This window comes from Cervus elaphus, chromosome 8 (assembly GCF_910594005.1).
Source record: "Cervus elaphus chromosome 8, mCerEla1.1, whole genome shotgun sequence".
Classification (NCBI taxonomy): Eukaryota; Metazoa; Chordata; class Mammalia; order Artiodactyla; family Cervidae; genus Cervus; species Cervus elaphus.
Genome location: NC_057822.1, coordinates 30,365,684 through 30,387,227, shown reverse-complemented (window position 1 = coordinate 30,387,227; position 21,544 = coordinate 30,365,684). Strand labels below are relative to the sequence as shown.

Genomic DNA, 21,544 nt, shown 5'->3' with positions numbered 1-21,544 from the left:
GTGGGTTGCCATTTCCTTCTCCAGGGGATCTTCCAGACCTAAGTATCAAACCTGGGTCTCCTGCACTGAAGGCGATTCTTTACCGACTGAGCTTGAGGGAAGCCACAAATGAGGAGTGACCTGAAATCGGGACAGGACTTCACCATCAGCAGGGGGATGGAGGCGGAGAGCGAGTCCTCATTTTCACTGCAACAAATGTTAGCAAAGACGAGAGGCAGGACCATACAGGCATGGAGTGGGGGATCCTGAGTGCCTAATGTGCAGAGGTGGAGAAGGAGATGGCAACCCACTCCAGTACTCTTGTCTGGAAAATCCCATGGACGGAGGAGCCTGGTAGGCTACAGTCCATGGGGTCGCGAAGAGTCGGGCATGACTGAGCGACTTCACTTTGACTTTTCACTTCCATGCATTGGAGAAGGATATGGCAACCTATTCCAGGATTCTTGCCTGGAGAATCCCAGGGACAGAGGAGCCTGGTGGGCTGCCGTCTATGGGGTCACACAGAGTCGGACACGACTGAAGCGAATTAGCAGCAGCAATGTGCAGAGCAATCTAGGGAGGAGGGCTTCTTTTTTTTGAAATAAGTAATTATTTTAACTTTATTTTGTATTGGGGTATAGCGGATTAACAATGTTGTGACAGTTTCAGAACAGTGAAGGGACTCAGGCATACATATAATGTATCTTTTCTCCCCTAAAAGCCCCTTCCAGAGGAAGGAGGGCTTCTGAAAGGCCACATGGTTCTGGAATTAGATCATCAAGGACCTTCCAAGGAATATTTTCAGATGGTGGTGGAGGTGGAAACCAGGTTGCACAACTGCAGTGGGCATGAGGAGATGAAAGAGAGAACGCTACTCCTTCAGGGGATAGTAAAGGTCTGAACACGCCTGTGTCCGGAGGAGAGGGAGCCAGGGAAGAGCACGTGATGGAGAGAGTCTGACAGTGACCTATGTGGGTGCAGGGAGAGAGTGGTAGCAGCAGATGAAGTCCTGGGGGCGGTGGAGGATGCTGGGGCAAAGAGCACCAGTGTGGTCACTCTGGCAGGGAGGCAGGAGGAGGGAGGAGGAGGGACTAGGTAAAGACAGACATTTGCAGAAGTGAAGAGGGAGCGATGACCGGCAGGAGGGGAGAGACGATGGCCTCTGAATGGCTGACCCCAATTTTCTCAGTAAAATAGGAGGCAAAGTCATCTGCTGGAAGGAGGCTGGCAGCTTGATGAGAATGGGGAATGTTGGAAACAGCTGCGGGAAAGCATCGGTAAGGAAGGCAATGAAAGAAATCCTGAGTAGTTGGAGGACCCATTCAGATGACACTGTCTGTGAAACCCATGATTTACTGGTTTCAGAACCTCTGTTTCTCTCCTATCAGATAGACTCAGAGCAGGGCCTCCCACTTCTCCCTAAAGTTGCATACTGGACTCCATCTACCCCAAGGGCAAGAGAAACATTGTTGATTCACTGCTAAAAGGCCAAAGAACACAAACCATTGTGCCCGATTTTTTTAAAGCAATTTTGCCTCTGGGCTTTCCAAAATAAGCGCCTTCTTTTAGATTTCTGATTCCACTTGCAATACATCTCTTGACAGCACAGCCTAGCCCATCTGGACCTATCAATCAGCCCTTATCATCAGACGCAACTTTTCTCTCCTTCCCCTCCCTGGGATTTGCAACCCTTTTTGCATATTGGAAATTCTTGGGGAGAGTTAAAAATACCGAAGCCTGGTCCCACCCCTAGTGACCTACCTTACTGGTCTGGGTTTGTGGCTGGACGTAGGAAGAATCCCCCCACCAGATAATCCTAATATGCCTGCTAAGGGCAAGAACTCCTGAGCTCCTTGATACTCAAGGTGTGGTCTGTGGACCAAAAGTATCTGCACTGACCTGGGTTCTGTTGGGATGCAGATTCTCAGGCTCCACTCCAAATGCTGAAATCAGATTCTACAGTTGAGCAAGGACAGCAGGTGGTTCACAAGTACATTAAAATCTGAGAAGCTTCGTACCAGAGATCTAACGTCTTAAGCCCTCCCGCCTGCCCTGTGTGAGATCAAACAGGAGGGTCTCAGTGACCATGTCTCCTTGACTCTAAGCAGCCTGGTGAACCACTGATGGATGCTTGCTCCTAGAATAGGAAACCAGGCACCAGTCAGCCAGTCAATCAACAAGTGCCTCCCAACTCACAGCAGGGAGACACTAGGTACCAGAGGTGTTGTCCCGGGGTCTATTAGTCTACAGCGTGGTTAACTGGAACATTCTTGTAGGGTGATCAACTGTCCAGGTTGGTCTGGGATTGGCCCAGTGTTAGCACTGTAAGTGCCACATCTTGGGAATTTTGTCAATCCCCAGGGAAATTGGAATGATTGTCCACCCTACGTCAAGTGGCATCGAGTAACATTTAGAGTTGATTTTACCCCACATACCGTACAAACATGGGCTTTTCCAGGTGGTGCAGGGGTAAAGAATCTGCCTGCCAGTGCAAGAGACAGGGGTTCAATCTCTGGGTTGGGAAGATCCCCTGGAGGAGGACATGGCAACCCACTCCAGTATTCTTGCCTGGGAAATCCCATGGATAGAGGGAGCCTGGTGGCTACAGTCCATGGGGTCACAGAGAGTCAGACGTGATTTAGGGACTAAATAACAGCAACAACACCTATATCTTCCCTGGCATTTGTGCATCCAACAGTAACACACACACATAACTTACTCTCTTTTGGGCCTCGATTTCTTTATCTCATAGAAAAGGAAGTTCCCTTTCTCAATGCATAGCAAGAAAACCTGTAAATATTTTCTCGAATAAAGGTAGGTAGTAAAAGTGCTGATGGCAACTTTGGAATGATCATTTGCAAAGGAATCAAAAGATAAACACAGTACATTGATGCTGTGTCTCCCAGACCTCCACAAGGATGAGCAAGCGCAGAGGGTCTGAGAAGACTACGGGGCCTGGACCACTTTGATGACATTTTATTTCATCTCTCTAGCTAGACAATAGGTGAGGGACCTGAAATAAAAATGTGCCTGAGTCTGAAATGAGATGCTGTTTCCCACCCATGTTAGAGGGACCTGGTATGTTAAGAGTTCCTGGGCTTCTGGACTCTCCTTTGTCAACCTGCTGCAGCCCCCACCTGGCTCTGAAAACCTGAGGTGGTTGTTACCAAGGTGATCACCCACATCAGAGGGACCCCTGTGTCCCCACTCCTCAGATGGGCTCTGTAAGGCAGCCTCCTGGTGGAAGCAGAACTGGGTTAGGCCAGGACATGCACAGGTGAAGCCCCAAGTCAAGAGAGGCTGATTGCTGCTACAGCTGATCCCTTGGAGAGGCAGATATGACTCTGCTGAACAGAGTACAGAGAAGGGAAGATGAGAGAATTCATGTGTATTGAAACAAACAGGGTTTCTGGAAAAGCTCCTCCTGCCTGGAATGCCCTTCTATTCTGTTATCTTGAACAATTTCAAGCCCCCCGCCTCCCCCCCCCCCATAGCCATCTCCTCTTGTGAGAAGCCCTCCTTGATCCTGTGCTCCCAGAGCACCTGGCACAATTCTTAATCCTCTCCATCCTGGATTATAATGGCCCCACCCGCAGTTATAAGACTGCAGAGCTCCTAGGAGACAGGAGCTGTGGTCCAGCTCACTAGGATAGCCAGGATGCTCAGTGCAGCTCTGGCACAAAGCAGTTGCTCAATAAATAAGTGCTGAATGAATGAACTAGATGTTTTACACCACTCTCGTGGGAGGAAGATAAAACAAGTTGATATCATAGTCTCAACAAGATCCACATACTGACTTCTGCAAGGTATCCTGTGGTCTATGAAGCTAGAAACACACTCCTTTGCCTTCTGTAACCTCAGGGTCTAACTTTAAACAGCAACCCTTCAATGTATAGGGAACTTGGGGTGATATCCAAATGCACTATGAAGCAGACATATTTTATAAAGGCTATATTTTATATTTTATAAAGATTGTCACTGATAAAAGTTGAAATATAAATTATAGGGTTACCTCCAAATTCACTAGAAAATTCAATTAACTATAAATGTGTCCCATTCCTCCACCTTTTCCCTCCCTAATCTCTTTCATTCTCCAATCATCCCAATAAATTAACACTTTACTACAACATGTTTATGTCTTAGGAAGTGAATGAATGAATATTCCTGTGACTGGCAAGGGGCTGGGGAAATGTTTTACTCCTGTGAGGGGCAGATGTAGGCTCTAGTTGCTAAGGCAACCTTAGCATGTTGCCTTCCATCTACCCCTCTAGATCCTGGTTTCTTACCCTGAGAAATTAAGAAAATAAAGTTTGCTCTTTCCTCCTTACCAAAGGAATATGAACCCATGTCTGTGCATGCATTGGAGGATAATGTAGCTCCTGGACCCACAGCTGAAGCTTCCAGATAAAACCTCAATTCAGGGACTTCCCTGGTGGTCCAGAAGTTAAGACTCTGCCCTTCCAGTGCAAGGGGTGTGGGTTTGATCCCTGGTTGGGGAACTAAGATCCCACATGCTGTGTGTCATGGCCAAAAAATGAAAATTAATAAAGCAAGAACAATAAAATATTTTTTAAAGGAAATACTTAACAGAAAAAAAAAACTTAATTCAATCAACCAATAAAGTTTTTGCAGAGTTATTATTACCAGGTTGGTGACCCCCAAGAACAACCAGACCAGCAGGCTCCACTTACAGAAAGGCCAGGAGGACCAAGCCCCAAAAGGCTGGCATTGGGAGGAGAAGCTTCTAGAAAGGAGTTAATGCACCCCTCCCCCATTTGCATGAAGCCCATACTTTAATCCACCCAGTTCTCTAAGGAGAGCAATTCTGGGTCTTTGAGCAGAGCAGGGTGATTTGGAAAGCAGTCAGAGTGAGAGAGGATTAGGCTGTGTGGGAAATAGTCCTGATGAGGAGAGTGAGGGTAGATCTCCTATAGCTGGCATTGCACACACTCCCACTTGGAGAATTCCCCCTACCCGTCCCAGCGTGGTCACTCAAGGATAAGCTCCTCTAGACATCCTTCTCTAGCTTTCCCGGACTTTGCTAGTCACCTGTCCTGTGTGGTCCTTCAGCAGAATGAATGTGACTCTGGTCCAAGGTACTCATTGTTTTGATTATGTCATCTTATGTTTGCTTCTCAGCTTGCCAGGCTCTTCACTGGACCATCTTATCTCCACATCCTCAGGACATAGCCCTGGATTTGTTCACTCAATGTCTGTTGACTGAGTGGTCACACCGATCCTTTTGCTGCCACCAAGCCAGGTGGACCAGAAAAAAAAGGGACAACAGGACATTTTTATCTTTAAATAATGACCTTTGGGGACAGAAGATCCCTTAAGAGGTCATCAAATTTATTCCCCTCATTGAGCAAGACTGATGAAGGGCCCGCTGGGATGCACTCTGGTCCTGTCTATCTTTGGCCCTGATCATCAGCATCGCTGTGCCACAGAGCTGCTTGTCTGCCCTCAGCTGGTGCCTCCTCCCCTGTAAAGCCTGTTCAATAATTGTCTTTTAATAACATTTCATTAACCAGACAATAAGCCATACCTTTCTATCATGGGAAATTCCAAACATACATAAAAGTAGAGAGAATAGAAGAAAGTGTGTAACCCATCACCCAAATTTAGCATTTATCAACTTATGACCAGTCTTGTTTCATCTTTAGTCACTAGATTATTTTGAAGCAAATTCCAGCCATCATGTCAAATGTTAGTTAGTAGAAAGGATAAAGATTACCTCTCTCTATGTGTTTTGGGGAGGAGATAGCGGAAAACTTTTGAAATCAAACTACATACACTTCCAAAAGCCCCAAACTGATTTTTTTTTTTTCCAGACAGACACTTAATGGATGCCAGAAGTAAGAAACAAGGCAATGACTCTTGTATAAAATGTCAGTACCGAGTTTGCAAGGACCAGATCCCCTGGGCTCTCTCTGGAACAAAGATGATTGAAAGGCGGGAGCAGTCAAACGGACCAACCCCTCCAGCGCCGTTTTCTTTTGTGTTAAATAGATGTAGTTCACGTGCAGACACATGTCCACTCACTCACTCCCACCCACAGACAAACACACACCACAGGAGGGGACATCTCTTCACTCCCACTCCCACTTGCCCTCAGTCACCTGTGACTGCCTGGTTTGGGCAATTGTTCTCTGAATACATAAGTGAACCAGAGTCCCAGCACCAGAAAGCTTTTCTTTCTAAAGTATCCCACTGCTCCATGGAGGCTTAAGTCTGTGGCTCCTGGAGAAATCGCTACAGGATGAATCAAATATACAGCCCACACTCACTCAATCTGCCAAAGCGCTCCTTTTTGGGTGTCAGGTTAAGAAGTGTTAAAAAAAAACATACTGCATAATGGCCAATGTTCTTCATGCTGATGATTATGAACTCTGTTTATATGCTCAGGATCCCGTATTGGGAAAACATTCCTGCCCACTCAACACTTTTCATTGCTCAGGTGTCACCCTGTCAATTTCAAAGCACTTAGCACACAATCCTCATATCTGGGAAATGTATGAGCAATGTTTGTCATGCTCTTCAGACAGAGGGGTAAAGAGAGACCAGACAGAGAGTGAATGTTTATCTGGAGCCCCTTCCTTGTACTGTAGTAGGTGTTGTCTACTCAAATTCTCACAATATTTCTATGATATATTTCTTTAATTTGCTCCATAGAAGCAAATTGTTGCAGATAGAAGACACTGAAGCCCAGGGTATTGAATTGATTTGCCCAAAGTTGCTTTCACTTTCTGAGTGCTAGAGCCTAGATTCTAATCCAGTGTTTTTAACCACCAAACCCATACTGTTTTTTCTATGCTTTTCTCTTTTTTCTGTATTCTTCCCCCACACACACACCCACCCCCCGCAATTTTTCCAAGTATGAGAAACTACCCCCATTTAAATTATTTTTGGTTTTCAAGTTTTCATTTTTAAATAATGTAAGACTCATTTGGAAACTTGTAAACACAGCTTCCCATAAAGCTTTCACCCTATTTTTCCAAAGGTTAACATCTTAGAGAATGATAGTACAATGACCAAAATGAGGAACTTAGCATTGATACAATGCCATGCAGTAATCTCTACATCTTATCAGGAACTGTCTCACAAAGGAAGAGAAGCAAGTATGGTCCAGACTTTCTCTGGTCCAGAAGCAAGCCCAAATCACACATTATATTTAGTTACTGTATCTCTTTAGACACCTCCAGTCTAGGGTGGTTTCCCCTACATTTTTTGTCTTTCATGACCATGACACTTTGGTTGGTTGTTTTTTAGCCTGTCTCTTTAAATACTAAAAGAGGGGCTTCCCTGGTGGTCCAGTGGTTAAGAATCTGACTGCCAATGCAGGAAACATGGCTTTGATCCCTGGTCAGGTAAGATCCCACACGCCGCAAAGCAACTAAGCCCATGCGCCACAGTCACTGAAGCCCGTGCGCTGTAGAGCCGGTGCTCCTCGATGATGGAAGCCACCACAATGAGATGCCCTCACACCACAACAAAGAGTAGCCCCCACTCGCCACAACTAGGGAAAGTCCATGCAAAGCAATGAAGACCTAGCACAGTCAAAAGTAAATTCATCTTTAAAAAAATTTTTTTAAATACTGAGTTCCACAAACCCTCAAAATGATTATACTTGTACATTATGTGTATGTTAGTTGCTCAGTCATGTCTGACTCTTTGCGACCCCATGGACTGTAACCCACCAGGCTCCTCTCACCATGGGATTCTCCAGGCAAGAATACTGGAGCGGGTTGCCATTCCCTTCTCCAGGAGATCTTCCTGACCCAGGGATTGAACCTGGGTCTCCTGTATTACAGGCAGATTCTTTACCACTCGGCCACCTGAGAAGCCCATGCTTGTATTTTGAGTATCTGTTAATTGAGAAAATACTTATTGACAAGAAGCTGCACTGAAGTGAAAGATGCTTTTGATTTTGTTCACCCTGATGACTTCCATGTACATTTGAAAAATTCCACATATATCTGTGGAATCATTTTGATTTACTGACAATGCTTGAGCATGTTTAGTTTCACCTACCTCTGTGATATTTTGTAAGCTCCTCCTGATATAAGCAACCCACATCAAGGCAGAGATTCTCAAAGAAAGTTTAGAGAAGACCATTGAAAGCCTGGTAGATCAGATAACATTAAGAACTAATGTTCATTGCATCTTTGCAAATTTATTGTGTGTTTGTATTCTACTCTTTGCCAAGAGTTTTGTATGCATTACATCATTTGAGCCACACAATGGTACCTTTAAGATGGGAACTATTATTATCATTCCCATTCTACTGTGGAAGAAATTTAACACTTCTGTCTGTAAGTGACTTGCCCAAGGTCACACATCCACTGCAAAGCAACCCTTGGATTGGACCGCAGTTCTGCTTGGCTCTGAAAGCCCCATATTCTTATCCACCATGCCAATTTTCCCATAAAACTTCTCTGACTTTTTGCTTCCATTGTCCCAATGTCTGGAAAATCTTCATTTCCTGTTTTCCAAACTCTTTCTCTGGTTCAGTCTTTAAGGCTCCGTCCTTAGGTCATTGGGCTTCCCGGGTGGCGCAGTGGTAAAGAATCAACCTGCCAATGCAGGAGACATGGATTCAGTCCCTAAACTGGGAAGATTCCCTGGAGGAGGAGATGGCAACCCACTCCAGTATTCTTGCCTGGAAAATCCCATGGACAGAGGAACCTGAAGGGCTACAGTCTATGGGGTTCCAAAGAGTCAGACATGACGTAGCGACTGAGCACACACACACACTAATGTCGTTCTTCTAGGGAGATTTCTTCTATTGGTGAAAGGAAGAACTGGATTTATAACCTCAGGTATTGCTCCTCTGCCTGATAAGGCATAAAAGAAGACAACAGAACTACAAGGGGCTTGGATATTCCCTCACACCACCTCCTCCTTACATAAATGAGAAAATAATAACAGTGGCTACTAACATTTATTGTGCCCTTATTGTAGGTCAACAGTGCTCTAAATGTTTGGCATGTGTTAGCTCACCCAAATCCCACGGCAACCCTAAGAGGGAGGTACACATAGTGTGGAGAGAGAGTTCCAAAGCTCATGACATCTGAACTTCTCTTTCCAATCACCCAGGAGAATGACACTCCCACCCCTTCTATGGGGAGTTAGACAGAGCCACGTCTCCAGGTCCAGCCAAGTTGTAGGCAAGAGTGATGTGCCATTCCAAAAGTGAAGCGCTTCATTGTTGGTGCTCAGTGAGCTGTGAGGGAGCACGCTGTGTACCATCTGTTCCCTTACTCGGGGACTCTAGGGCTTCCCCCAGAGGCCCTGATTTGACTTTGCTCAAGAATAGCCTCTGAACATCATTCGGGAATGTGAATTGATGGTTGTATTTGTCAGGGAAATTAGCATTCGCTGGGCAATATCTTTATACAGTCCAAGTTCGCATCTCTCCCCCATGTCAGAGGCCCACAGTGGTTAGACTTTTTTCCATCTTGTGGCTGTCCCAGGCGGGACTTGAAGCTCTCAGATCCCTGAGACAGGGATGGAGAAGGATGTAAGAGTCATCAATTCCTTCCTCCTCGCTGAGAGACTTCCTTCCTAATCACATGGTCCTGTGCCCACCTACCCAACTACTGCCCGCTCCTCTCCTAGGGCCCACAGCCTCGTTTCTTATATGTCAGGGAACCCCAGGTCTGGTAGCAGCATTTCTTCTCCTCCCATTTGGCTTCCTCCTCAAACTCCTGCCTAATTACACTATTCCTGTGAAGTGGTCCCCTACTCGGAATTGTCAAAGCCGATGGTTAGAAATGCAGATTCCAGGGCACCACCCTAGGACCGTGGCCTGGGACTCTGCGTTTTCCCCATACCTGAGGCGCTTCTTGGTGGCCACAGATATTTCAGGACTACTGTAAAGTGTGCAACCCATGTCAGTGTTACCCAAACTTCAGTCGCTTACACTGTTTGACATGTTCATGCTATTATTTTCTTCATACTTAACATTTTTCTCTAAATGTCTCATACTTTTACTTCAGTAAACTTATTTCTAAAGGAGACTTTTTGTCACTACCATAAGAAAAAAAAATGCTATCAGCAACAAAAGAAGACAAGTTGTACTACATTCATACAATAGAATATTGTGTGTGTGTGTGTTCAGTCAAGTCTGATTCTTTGGGACCCCCTAGACTGTAGCCCACCAGGCTGCTCTATCTATGGGATTTTCCAGGCATGAATACTGGAGTGGGGTGCCATTTCCTGCTCCAGGGGATCTTCCCAACCCAAGGATTGAACCCCGGATCTCTTGCATCTCCTGCTTCGGCCAGCAGATTCTTTACCACTGTGCCACCTGGGAAGCCCAAACGATAGAATATTATTCAGCACTAAAAAGAAATGTGTTATCAAGCCACGCAAAGATGTAACAGTAAATACATATCACTGAATGAAGGAAGCCAATCTGAAAAGGCTAATACTGCATGATTCCAGTGAAATGACATTCTGACAAAGACCAGACTCCATTGCAGGAGCTCAGGGGTGAGGGCAGAGGGATGAATGGGTGGAGCACGGGATTTTTCAGGTAGTGAAACTGTTCTAGATGATACTATGGTGGTAGATACATGTCATCATGCATTTGTCAAAAACCTCAGAATATATAGCATCAAAAGTGAACTGCAATGCAAATTGTGGACTTTGGATAATAATAATATGTCAACATTGGTTCACCAGTTATAAAAAATGCGCCACTCTGATACAGGATTTTGATGGTGGGGGAGGCAGGGTAGGAGTAAGTATACGGGAGCTCTCTCAGTTTGTCTTCAAACATTAAATTGCTTTAAAAAATAAAGTCTGTTAATACAATAGACTGTTTTTGTCATTTAGTCACTAAGTCGTTTCTGACTCTTTTGTGACCCCCAAGGAGTGCAGCCCACCAGGCTCCTCTTTCCATGGGATTTCCCAGGCAAGAATACTGGAGTGGGTTGCCATTTACTTCTCCAGGGGGTCTTCCCAACCCAGGGATCAAACTCACATTTTCTGCATCAGCAGGAGGGTTCTTTACCACGGAGCCACCAGAGCAGCCTCCCCCCAAAAAAGAGGAGACACACACAAATACAAGAGAAACAAGATTAACAGATTCTAGCTCGACATTGCTGTGTGTCCAAAGGCTCTGAGTGTGGTGACTTCTCTCTTTGTTTGCAGAGAAGATTGACAAGCGTTAAAAAGATGTGAAAGACATGTTATGAGGTTTAGGAAAACCTTTTCATGTTATGAAAATCTCCAATGAGATTTTCTCCTGACATAATCATAAGACATGAGAACAAAATATCAAGAGAACAACATTCTCACTTGAGGATCCATGTTATTCACCATCATGTCTGTCTAGAGTATCCATCCTGTCCCCGCTTTCAGAAATGCTAGTCTAGGGATGGCCCTAAATGTGAAACACCTTGCTGTCACCTGAGCAGGTGTTTCCACTGCCAGTTCCTCAACATACTCCTCTTTGTACACAGCCTGTTCCTGGCATCTAGGGGTTTCAGAGTCCAGAAAAGCGTCTTTCTGCACAGTTCTTTCAAACAGAGAGTGTTATTTAACAAAGATTGGTCGGGGACATGGTGATGATTGAGATGGATAAAGACACATATGTTAGAGGACTTCCCTGGTGATTCAGTGGTTAAGAATCTGTCCTCCAATGCAGGGGACATGGGTTCAATCTCTGGTCAGGGGACTGAGATCCCACATGCTATGAAGAAACTTTGTGCTGCAACTACTGAGCCTGCATGCTGTAGATAGAGCCCATGCATCGCAACTGGAGAAGGCCCTCACGATGCGATAAAGACCCAACGTAGCCAAAACAGAAAAAAAAAAAAAAAACAAGAAAAAAGACAAATACACTAGGACCGAGGGATCCAAGCGGGAGAGGATGGAGGTCCTGCTGAATCAGGAAATGCAAGATAGAAAGTCAGATGAACAGAGACATTGGATCTAAATGTGTGTCCCTGATGTCAGGCATAAAAACAGCTGGGGCTTTCTGTGGTCAAAGCATAGCTTTGATCAGCATGTCTGATTTCTTAAGGTTGTTGTGAGAGCAGGTGGTAGGAAAGACAGCAGTGTGATCTGGGGGCCCCACTTTGGTCTCCGAGCTACATGGACAGAATCGGGTAAATGTTGTTCCCACTTAATGAACAACTCTGTGTGCCTAGAACTTTAATCATGCCCACTCCTTATGTGTTCAAGCTCAGCACCTTATTCCTGCTTTATTAATGAAGAAATCTAGGTCCAGGGAGGTTAAATAAGTCACATAGGATCACTTAGCTGAGAAGGACCCCAATTGTGATTTAAATCCATGTCTTTCTGACTTGGAATTCTATGTTCTTCTCATCTTTGTACAATTGGATGAGAAAAGATCTGCTCTTGGTCAAGTGATCTCAAGCCAGGATAATGATCACTATGATTCCTAGAACAAGAATCATTGCTATTTGTGAGTCTAGAATCAGAAAAGGAGGTTGGATGGGGTGGAATGGTTCATCCATTTCCCCCTCATTCATCATTTTAACTTATATACACACATACATACACATATGTGCCCATGTACACACAAGTGAATATGTACACTAGGAACCAAAGATAACACTGCTAGTCTGGAATGTGCCAGGAAGGAGAGGAAAGGATCAATATTGAATCTCTACTGTATGCAAGGATCTCCCAGGTGGTGCTAGTGGTAAAGAACCTGCCTGCCAATGCAATAGATGTAAGAGATGTGGGTTCAATCCCTGGGTCGGGAAGATCCCCCGGAGGAGGGCATGGCAACCCACCCCAGTATTCTTGCCTGGAGAATCCCATGGACAGAGGAGCCTGGTGGGCTATGGTCCACAGGGTCACAAAGAGTTGGACATGACTGAAGCAACTGACCATGCGTACACTGTATGCAAAGCCCTATGTTAGACAACAGGGTGGTTTCAGGAGGCTTCTTTTGGAGAAACTGATGTTGCTTCTCTTCAACCACATCCAGATACAATGAAGGAGACTAATCTGACCTGTCCTCCTCAGCATCTCTGAGCACAGGCGCTGTTGCTGCTGCTAAATTGCTTCAGTTGTGTCCGACTCTGTGCGACCCCATAGATGGCAGCCCACCTGGTTCCCTGATCCCTGGGATTCTCCAGGCAAGAATACTGGAGTGGGTTGCCGTTTCCATCTCCAGTGAATGAAAGTGAAAAGTGAAAGTGAAGTCGCTCAGTCGTGTCCAACTCTTCGCGACCCCATGGACCGCAGCCTACCAGGCTCCTCCGTCCATGGGATTGTCCAGGCAAGAGGACTGGAGTGGGCTGCCATTGCCTTCTCCGACAGGCCCTGTAGATACCCTCATGAAAGCAATGAATTGGGTGCAAGACTGGGTCTTGTGTGTCCCCTTCATGGATTTGGATCACAGAGCCTGTGTTTGCAGATCCCCCCTTTTCCTGACAATTTGCATCTATCTAGAATTCAAATGATAACTTTTGCAATTTCACCTGTTTTGTCATGCAACAGTCAGTCCTATGTTCACCCCATTTTTACTTTTAACATGCACAGAGGGAGGTATCAAAGGTGGACTCTATGTCATATGCACAGAATCTAAATGACTCTATCTTACACATGATACTTCTTGAGAGGGATATGGTATACAGTTCAGCCCACACAGTATTCACTTGCCAGATCCTTTACATCCGGGCTCACTTCCAACTTGGCTTCCTTCCCAGCAAACAAGAAGCAGCTCGCTCATTCCCACACTCCTTTGAGGATCACCTCCCCCTCAAGCCAACCCCCCTCCCCCAACTCACAAGCCACAGCTGGGCTTCTCCACATACCAGCTGGAAAGAGAGCAGAGAGAGAGAGAGGGAGATATATTGATTTCCAGGATCTCTCATTTCTTCTTCCAGGCTGTTTTGAAATCCATATTTCAGCTCTATGAATTCTCTGTATGGGGGCCTCAGCTAGAAGCCACACCCAATAAATTAGCCAACCCACCGCAAGCAGATGCAGGCTGGCAAGTGAAGAAGGATTACTCCAAAGTGAACACCATGCAGAGTATCTACAGAGAGTTGAGGTGAGAATCACTCCAGCACTGTCAAGACACTGGCTAACTCCCCTCCTCTACTTCATGCTTTATTCATGTGCATGCATGTGCATGTATGTGCATGTGAATCATAGAGAGCTAAATCTGGAAAGTAACCAGGGACCCAATGGTGAGGTTTGAGCCTCCTTACATCATTTCCAAATAAAGCATTAGAGCTTTGTTGAGAACCCTCACCAAAGGGTCCTTGGACCTTCCAGCTTAAATAGGATCAGGACTGTCAGATGCAGCAATTGGGAAACAACAGTGGGGAAAAAACCTCCAGTGGGAAAATGAAAATAGCTCACACGTGATTTTGGGAAAAGGTGGTGACAGGTGTGCTTCCCCTTTCCTGGGATGGTTCTGCATCCTAGGTCCATGATGGTGTCTGTTGCCTGCCATTCAGGAAGTGCTTGCTCTCCTATTTTACGTGCATGGTGCAAATTCAGGATTGCAGTCATCACAGCCTCATCAGCACCTTAGGGTTTCTACACACACAGGACAGAGACTGTTCTTTGTGATCTTTGCTGAAGATACATTTTTACAGGCCATGTGCTATACAGACCCCGGAACTAGATATTCTGGGACTAGATGACCCTTTGAATTAGCAAAGGATGCAGACCCCTCTCTTTCTGCTTAGATTAAAATCTCTCTGGACCCCAAGCAATCTCATAATGAATCCCAAGTCTCAAGCTCCAAGGGGTTTTTGAGTGTCATTAGCTTCAGTTGCCCACTTTGAGCCCCCTTTCTAAGGCAGCCTATCCTATCTGGGTGACAGCTTTGATAGAAAGTTCTTTCTAATACCAAAACCCAAGTTGGCTTCCTGGGAGATTCTACCACTGGCCAAGGCACTGCCAGTGATCACAGAGGAAAGCTCTGCCCCTTCTCGTGTGTAGCACGTGGTCAGCCGGTGAATGTATCTTTCTCTCTTAGTCCTTCCTCCCCACTTCCATACCCGTGGGGCTGCCCACTGCATGAGCTCTAAAGGCTCATTCATTCAGCAAATACTTGCAGAGCATAAAGCCAGGAACTGGACTGATGAGCAAATCACAACCAAGTCACTGCTTCCAGGGCTCTTACAGTCCCTCCACAGTGCCTTCCTCAGACCCAGGCAAGAGGGGCCCTTGCTATAGAAGGCCCCGCTCTGGTCCTTCTTCAGTTGCACGCTTTCCATAGAATGAGGAGCCTGCAGAGACCCACATCCCCTTTCTAGAACATGCCTTGATTACCTGAAACCCTGGAGTTCCTGACTATTTAGCTGTGAGCCTGCTCCCCAAACCTTCATGGTTCTCTTTCTTCAAGCTCAAAGGGAGAGAGGCAAGAGGAAGCTCTTTGGAGGTGGTATAGATAGAGCTTGGACAAGCCAGTGCATGTGTCACATGTGTATGTACAACGCTTGTCACTGTACAGGATGGAGCCAGCATTGTAAAGAGAATCTGATCAGAGTGGCCTGTTGACCAAGGGCCAAGCGTCCCCATTGCCTAGCACAGAATTCAGAGGACTCTAACAGTTTTGAATTCAGACCTGTTTTCCTGGTTGTTTTGAAGGTATATCCTTCCAGGACAGAAAGATATAATGGACTTTGTTTAACAGCTTGTAAGCTGGTTTTATTACTTCTAAATATTTTGGCCTGTGATATGTGAAAGGGTTTTTCCAATAGTCATGTATGGATGTGAGAGCTAGACTATAAAGAAAGCTGAAGGCTGAAGAATTGATGCTTTCGAACCGTGGTGTTGGAGAAGACTCTTGAGAGTCCCTTGGACTGCAAGGAAATCAAACCAGTCCATCCTAAAGGAAATCAGTCCTGAACATTCATTGGAAGGACTGATGCTGAAGCTGAAACTCCAATTCTTTTGTCACCTGATGCGGAGAACTGACTCATTTGAAAAGACCCTGATGCTGGGAAAGATTGAAGGCAGCAGGAGAAGGGGATGACAGAGGATGAGATGGTTGAATGGCATCACCGACTTGATGGACATGAGTTTGAGTAAACTCCAGGAGTTGGTGATGGACAGGGAAGCCTAGCGTGCTGCAGTCCATGGGGTTGTAGAGAGTCAGACATGACTGAGTGACTGAACTGAACTGAACTGATGATATGTCAGATGATATCCATACTCTTGCCCTGTGGTCCATAAATGTTGGGTATTGGTCTATTCTTTGTGGATATAGATATTAATTAATCACACAAAGAAGTATAAAATTGAACCATGATGCCAAGAAAAATAATATACTATTTCTTCTCTCATAAAATGCTCTATTTTATCTCCATTCCCAGAGTTCTCCTTGCATCTGGGGGTTCCCAGTTCCCATTGAACCCAGCAATGCCCTCTTCTCCTACTTTCTGAGATGCAAAAACATTGACTAAAATATTTCACGTTACTCTGGCCCCTTCTGAACTCGGAGCTCCAGAGAAATGAACCCTAGGAAGAATAAGGGAGGCTGACCAAGACTTAATCCCTTCCAGACTTATTTCTTGTTTTTCATTAGGTCCAAAACAGGTACCCCATCACCCATCACCCCCTCTACTATGGTAGATTCCATCTTTGTACCCACTCCAGGAGCTCCACAGCTGACCCAGCCTGGGAGATGGTTTCACCTCTTTGTTAATATGTTCTTGTGTCTCACATCTCTTCTGCTTCCTGCTGTCTAAACTCAGCCTAAGTCTATTTCTTCTCACTTAGTCTGCAGCTGCATCAGAGAAACCTTCTCTGACTAATTGGAGAAAAGGTAGCAAATTCATCCACTTGTCTCTCTGAATAGGCACCCCACACGCTAGCTGCTTTTAAGCATGCATCTCTTCCTTGCCCTGATATTACTGTAATTCACCTGCGACTCACTGTCTGTGTGTTCTTGATCTCTATCAGCCTCTGTGATGTCTGGGTTAGATTGTGAAACTCCCAGAGGGGGCAGGCCCACATCTGCCCTGTGTCTCCAGACCCTGCTCAGCAGAGCAGCAGGCAGAGGTAGGCACTTAATATAGACTTTTGATGATGGAAACAGAAGAGCAGCGCTCTGTCTAGAGCATTGTGAGTGAGCAAGAAACGATCTACTACACAGATGGACCACATCACAGCAGTTCTTCTGCCAGTCTGGAAGCTGGGACACACTTTTCCTTTTAAACCAAGTGTGGGGAAAGGGGACAATGTCTTATCTCTGAGATAACAAAAGCAACACTGTGACAGCACTGCTGGTGCTCACAATAACCTTTTGAATTTCGGGACCATCATTATCAGGCCAGTTTTACAAATGAGAAACCTGAGGCACAGAGGATCTGTGCAAATTGCTCAGGCCTCAAACTGGGGCCATCTGGCTTCAAAGGCCTCCGCTTACCCGCCATGGCACACTTCTTGGACATGAACTAGGGCAGCTTCAAGCAGAAATGGAGAGTGAAGGGTTGCCAGCCAGGCTCTTGTCCCCTGCTCTCGTGGATCCTTGACCGACTGATCACTGTCCCACCCAAATGACTGGCTGAGGGGAGGAGCTGGCCACTCAGGCAGTTGTCAGCGTGGAGCCGAGTTGGCCTTCAAAGCATTTGTTCACACCCCACCCCTCTCTCTCCTCTTGTCTTCTCTTCTGTTTCTCAAACATACTAAGCGTGTTCATTCTTGGATCTTTGAACCTGCTGTCTCCTCTACTTGGATAACTCTTCTTCTAGACCTCTGGATGTGTCCCTGGGTCATTTGCATCACTTAGGTATCAGCTCAGATGGTATATTCTTAGGGCAGCTGCTCACAATCTGTTTGTGTAATGTATATCCCAAGCCCCATCCCTCCTTCTTGTCTAACTCATTTTCCTGTTTCGCCTTTATCACAGCACTCAACACCATCTGAAATCACTTTATCACTTTTTGTCTTCTAGTTTACTTGTCTATTTCTGCATCTTCACTGGAATATTAGCTTCAGGAGACCAGAGATCTCATCTGTGTTGTTCACTCCTAGAAACCCAGGGTCTGAAACAATATCTGGCATGCTGTAGGTGCCCAACAAACATTTGCTAAATATATGCATGTGTGAATGAATAAATAATAAATCCTTTAAAGATATATATGAATTTGGAACTTGTTGGATCCTTCAGTTGCCTGCCCCTCACCACATACATTTCAAGCCTTTGGCAGGAAGAGACCAAATTTTCAGCTTTGGCATCCTTTTAGGCCCTGGAGCAGTGGCAAGTGACCGAGGAGCTGTTCAGTTCCTTTGTCTGGTCAGAGAAAAGACCAAGACATTCAGCGACTAAGATTGCGGACTGTCTGCATTCGCTGCAAGTCCACGTGTGAACAATTGCTGGACAGCTCCCTCCCCCAACAGAAAACAAAATACTGATGTCTCAGCTTTTCACTTTCTGTGTCTGACTTCTCTTTCTTCCTTCTCTAGAGAGTCTTCCCCATCTCCTCCCCTTTGTCTCCCTTCCTCACTGAAATCCTGTGAAGAAAAACAAGCAAAAAGTGGGAAACTGTGTTCATATCTAACACATGCGACTCTTGTTTCTAGTATAACACAATCCCATTAAAATCTCCTGGCTCCTGCCCAAATAAAGCAAAGCCTCAAAACATAACAGTCATATGCAAAGGATGCTTGATTTGATCCAGACTTAGTATCCACACTATCTCCCATCCCTCTCACATAATAATAGAGCTCAGTTCTTTATTGGTGCTAGCTTTTTTTTCCACTCCATGCTTTATTTATGACACATTGTAAAAATAACAAACAAGAAAGGAAAGCTCCTAACCTCCAACCAGACCTTATGTTGCTTAAGGATATTTCACAGTATTCTTAAGAATTTTTTTTAAAACAAAATATTGCTTTACCATGAGCAAAATATATGTCATTATATATTAAGCCCTTTCAAGTCATTTTCAGGCTCATTATCTTCTGGATCCTCTCAACAGACTTATAAGGAAATGCAGGGAATAGGAAAAGGTTCTTTTAAATCACAGAAGTTGGAAAAGGGACCCTGGGGAATAAAAAATTGAAGGAGTTCTCACAGCAGATAAATATCATCCAGAACAGGTTCTAAGCCCTGTTGTTTTCTAGAGACAAGCATATTCTTCCCAGAAGCCACACTCCCAATGCCCCTGTGACATTCAGACCTGAACCACCAGGCATATGGGAGAAGAAATAAGTCTCTCTCCTCGTTTTTGTTTTTGTTTTTTTTGAGACGACAAGGCTTCTGATGGGGATAGATGCTGATTGTGAGCAGCCCAAAGTGAAGCACACTTTCTGCTCTCAGCAGTGCTGTTCCTTCTTGTGTCTGCGCTGGAGGCCCAGCCCTGGAAGAGGGGCACTGAGCAGGCACCTGGATCTTCTTGCTTAACAGGAGTCTTTGGTTCTAAGCTGCAGTCCAGTTGGGACTTTTTGGCAATCCTAGTCACAAAAGGGCTTCCCTGGTGGCTCAGATGGTAAAGAATCTGCCTGCAATGCAGGAAACCTGGGTTCAATCCCCAGGTAGGGAAGATCCCCTGGAGAAGGGAATGGCAACCCACTCCAGTCACAAAAAGGAGGAACCCTGCCCTCAGCCTCTCAGAGACATTTATTCACACAGAGATCAACACTCCTTCCTCTCATAATGCCCGGGCCATGGCCCCAGTCATCATCTGTCCTGAAGTGCCCTGCTCATTTCAGGCAAACACAGAATGAATGACAATGTCAGCGAAGCCTGTCTCTCAAAGACAAAGCCTTCAACAAGAACCAGAGCCACTCAGGTGCAGCAGCATGTCATCCCACTACACCATCACTTGTTGTAAGTACACAGAAGCCTGACCCCTACTTCTGGGAAACTAGTGAAGTGGCTGATTTGACCATATAACCCTGCCCAGGGTGCAACTGAATGTTCCTTCTCCAGCATCACTAACTAAGCCAGATTTTCAGGTGAACCTTTCTTATCTGGGATTCTGTGGGCCAGAATTGTGTTGCCACAATTCATGATTCCAGAAGAATGTGCACATGTTCTCTAGCACTGCAAACACTAGATTGAAAATGGAGCTAGAAGGGGTGGTGTGAGTATGTCTTTGAAAATCTGAATGAGTGGGGGTAGAGAGAACCCGTGGCCTTGGGAAGACTCTGGTCCATAAGGTATTTGGCATCTCTATCCTGATGGAGAGAGTTTAAGGGACTTTCTAAGTTCATATGCTTTCACATCTGCCAAGGCGGATGATTATGATCAGACTCCCTACTTTCTTCTCCACTTTCCTTAAACTCCCTTTCACCCTTCTTACCTAATGCTTTCAACCTAGAAAAACTTGAGTCTGACAAGAAGTGTCTTTGCAAGCTGTATAATCTTCAAGAACTTACAAATCCTCTCCATTTCCTCCTCAGTAACTAAAACGCACTGCCAAGGATGTCAGTATAATATGGGAGGGGATCATCTCAAAGTGAAGAAACAGACATAGGCTGTAAGGACAAGATCTCCACACACTATCAGAGAGGGAAGAAGTTTGAATCTGGAACTGAAGACAGTGTGGGGAAATGTCACTAACAACAAATCAGATACAAGGATATCTTGGCAACAAGCATGAATGTACCACTAAGTTCCTTTATTTCATCCCTTCCAACTTCCGAATCTTCCCCTCCGAGAATGCTGATGGAATTTTGGGATGGAACTGAACATATGGAAGGAAAATGCAAAACAGGCTCCACCAGGCACCAGATACCTCTTGGGCTAATTTAACCACATGAAACATCACTGAGGATCCCTTAAAGCTTACAGTCCTCCTGCTAGAGACAGCACAGGGCAAGTAGGCGAGCAGGAAAAGGGGAGAAGGGTCTCACCTGTTCTGGCCCCTGGAAGCAGATGCGGCAGAGTGGGGTCCTCATGCCACTTTCCAGGCTGCTGCCCAGGGAGTAGCGATCCTCAGCCTTCCCTTTACAGAAGTCATCTGACGAGGCACTGCTGAGCAGCGAGACAGGTGGCTCTGTGGCTGGGCCACCCCAGTCATCTTCCACAGAAGGTGGCAAAGGTGGTGGAGGTGGCAGGGGAGGGGTCTCCCTGCTCACCCCTTCGCGAGGGCCCCTCCAGCCTGCCCACCCGCCGGCACCCAGAGCCGGAAGGGTGTTGTTGTTGGCCGCCAAACCAGGGGGCTGGGGTTCCCCGTGCATGGGCAGGGGCGCTGGAGGGGGGCGCCGCAGGAGGAAAACCTTCAGGTCATTGAAGAGCATACGGCAGCGGCACTTGAGTAGACCTTGGTGGCGCAACATCTGGGGGGCTGGGGGGCACAGTCTACAGCGGTACTGGGCACAGCAGCAGCACCACGGCAGCAGCCCACTCAGGGGCATCAGCATGTGCCCAGGGCAAGCAGAGAGCCCGGTAGGGGCAGGTGGAGTCTTTGCGGAGGATAGGATGGTCTGGGGGGTCCACAGTGTATCTGTGTTATGATGGAGGGAGTCTTCGTTCTTGCTGGCTCCTCTTACATCCCCTCCAAGCAGCAAATAAATGGCTCCCAAGACTGGCAACTGAGAGTCACTGGTCCTGAACTCTGTCTGGAAAGCCCAACAAAAAATCGTCTTGCCCCTCCTACCTCTACCCAAA

The 21,544-nt window shown here is 46.0% G+C and overlaps 1 protein-coding gene across 1 annotated transcript in view; it reads right to left on the bottom strand.

Moving 5' to 3' along the window:
* Positions 1–21,301, bottom strand: part of MARCHF4 (membrane associated ring-CH-type finger 4) — a 116,392-nt gene extending 95,091 nt beyond the window's left edge. Inside the window, exon 1 of the mRNA XM_043910109.1 lies at positions 20,788–21,301. Within this exon, the coding sequence (XP_043766044.1) occupies positions 20,788–21,297 (510 nt within the window). The 5' untranslated portion in view covers positions 21,298–21,301. The remainder of the gene's footprint in view (positions 1–20,787) is intronic.
* Between the last annotated feature and the right edge of the window lie 243 nt (positions 21,302–21,544).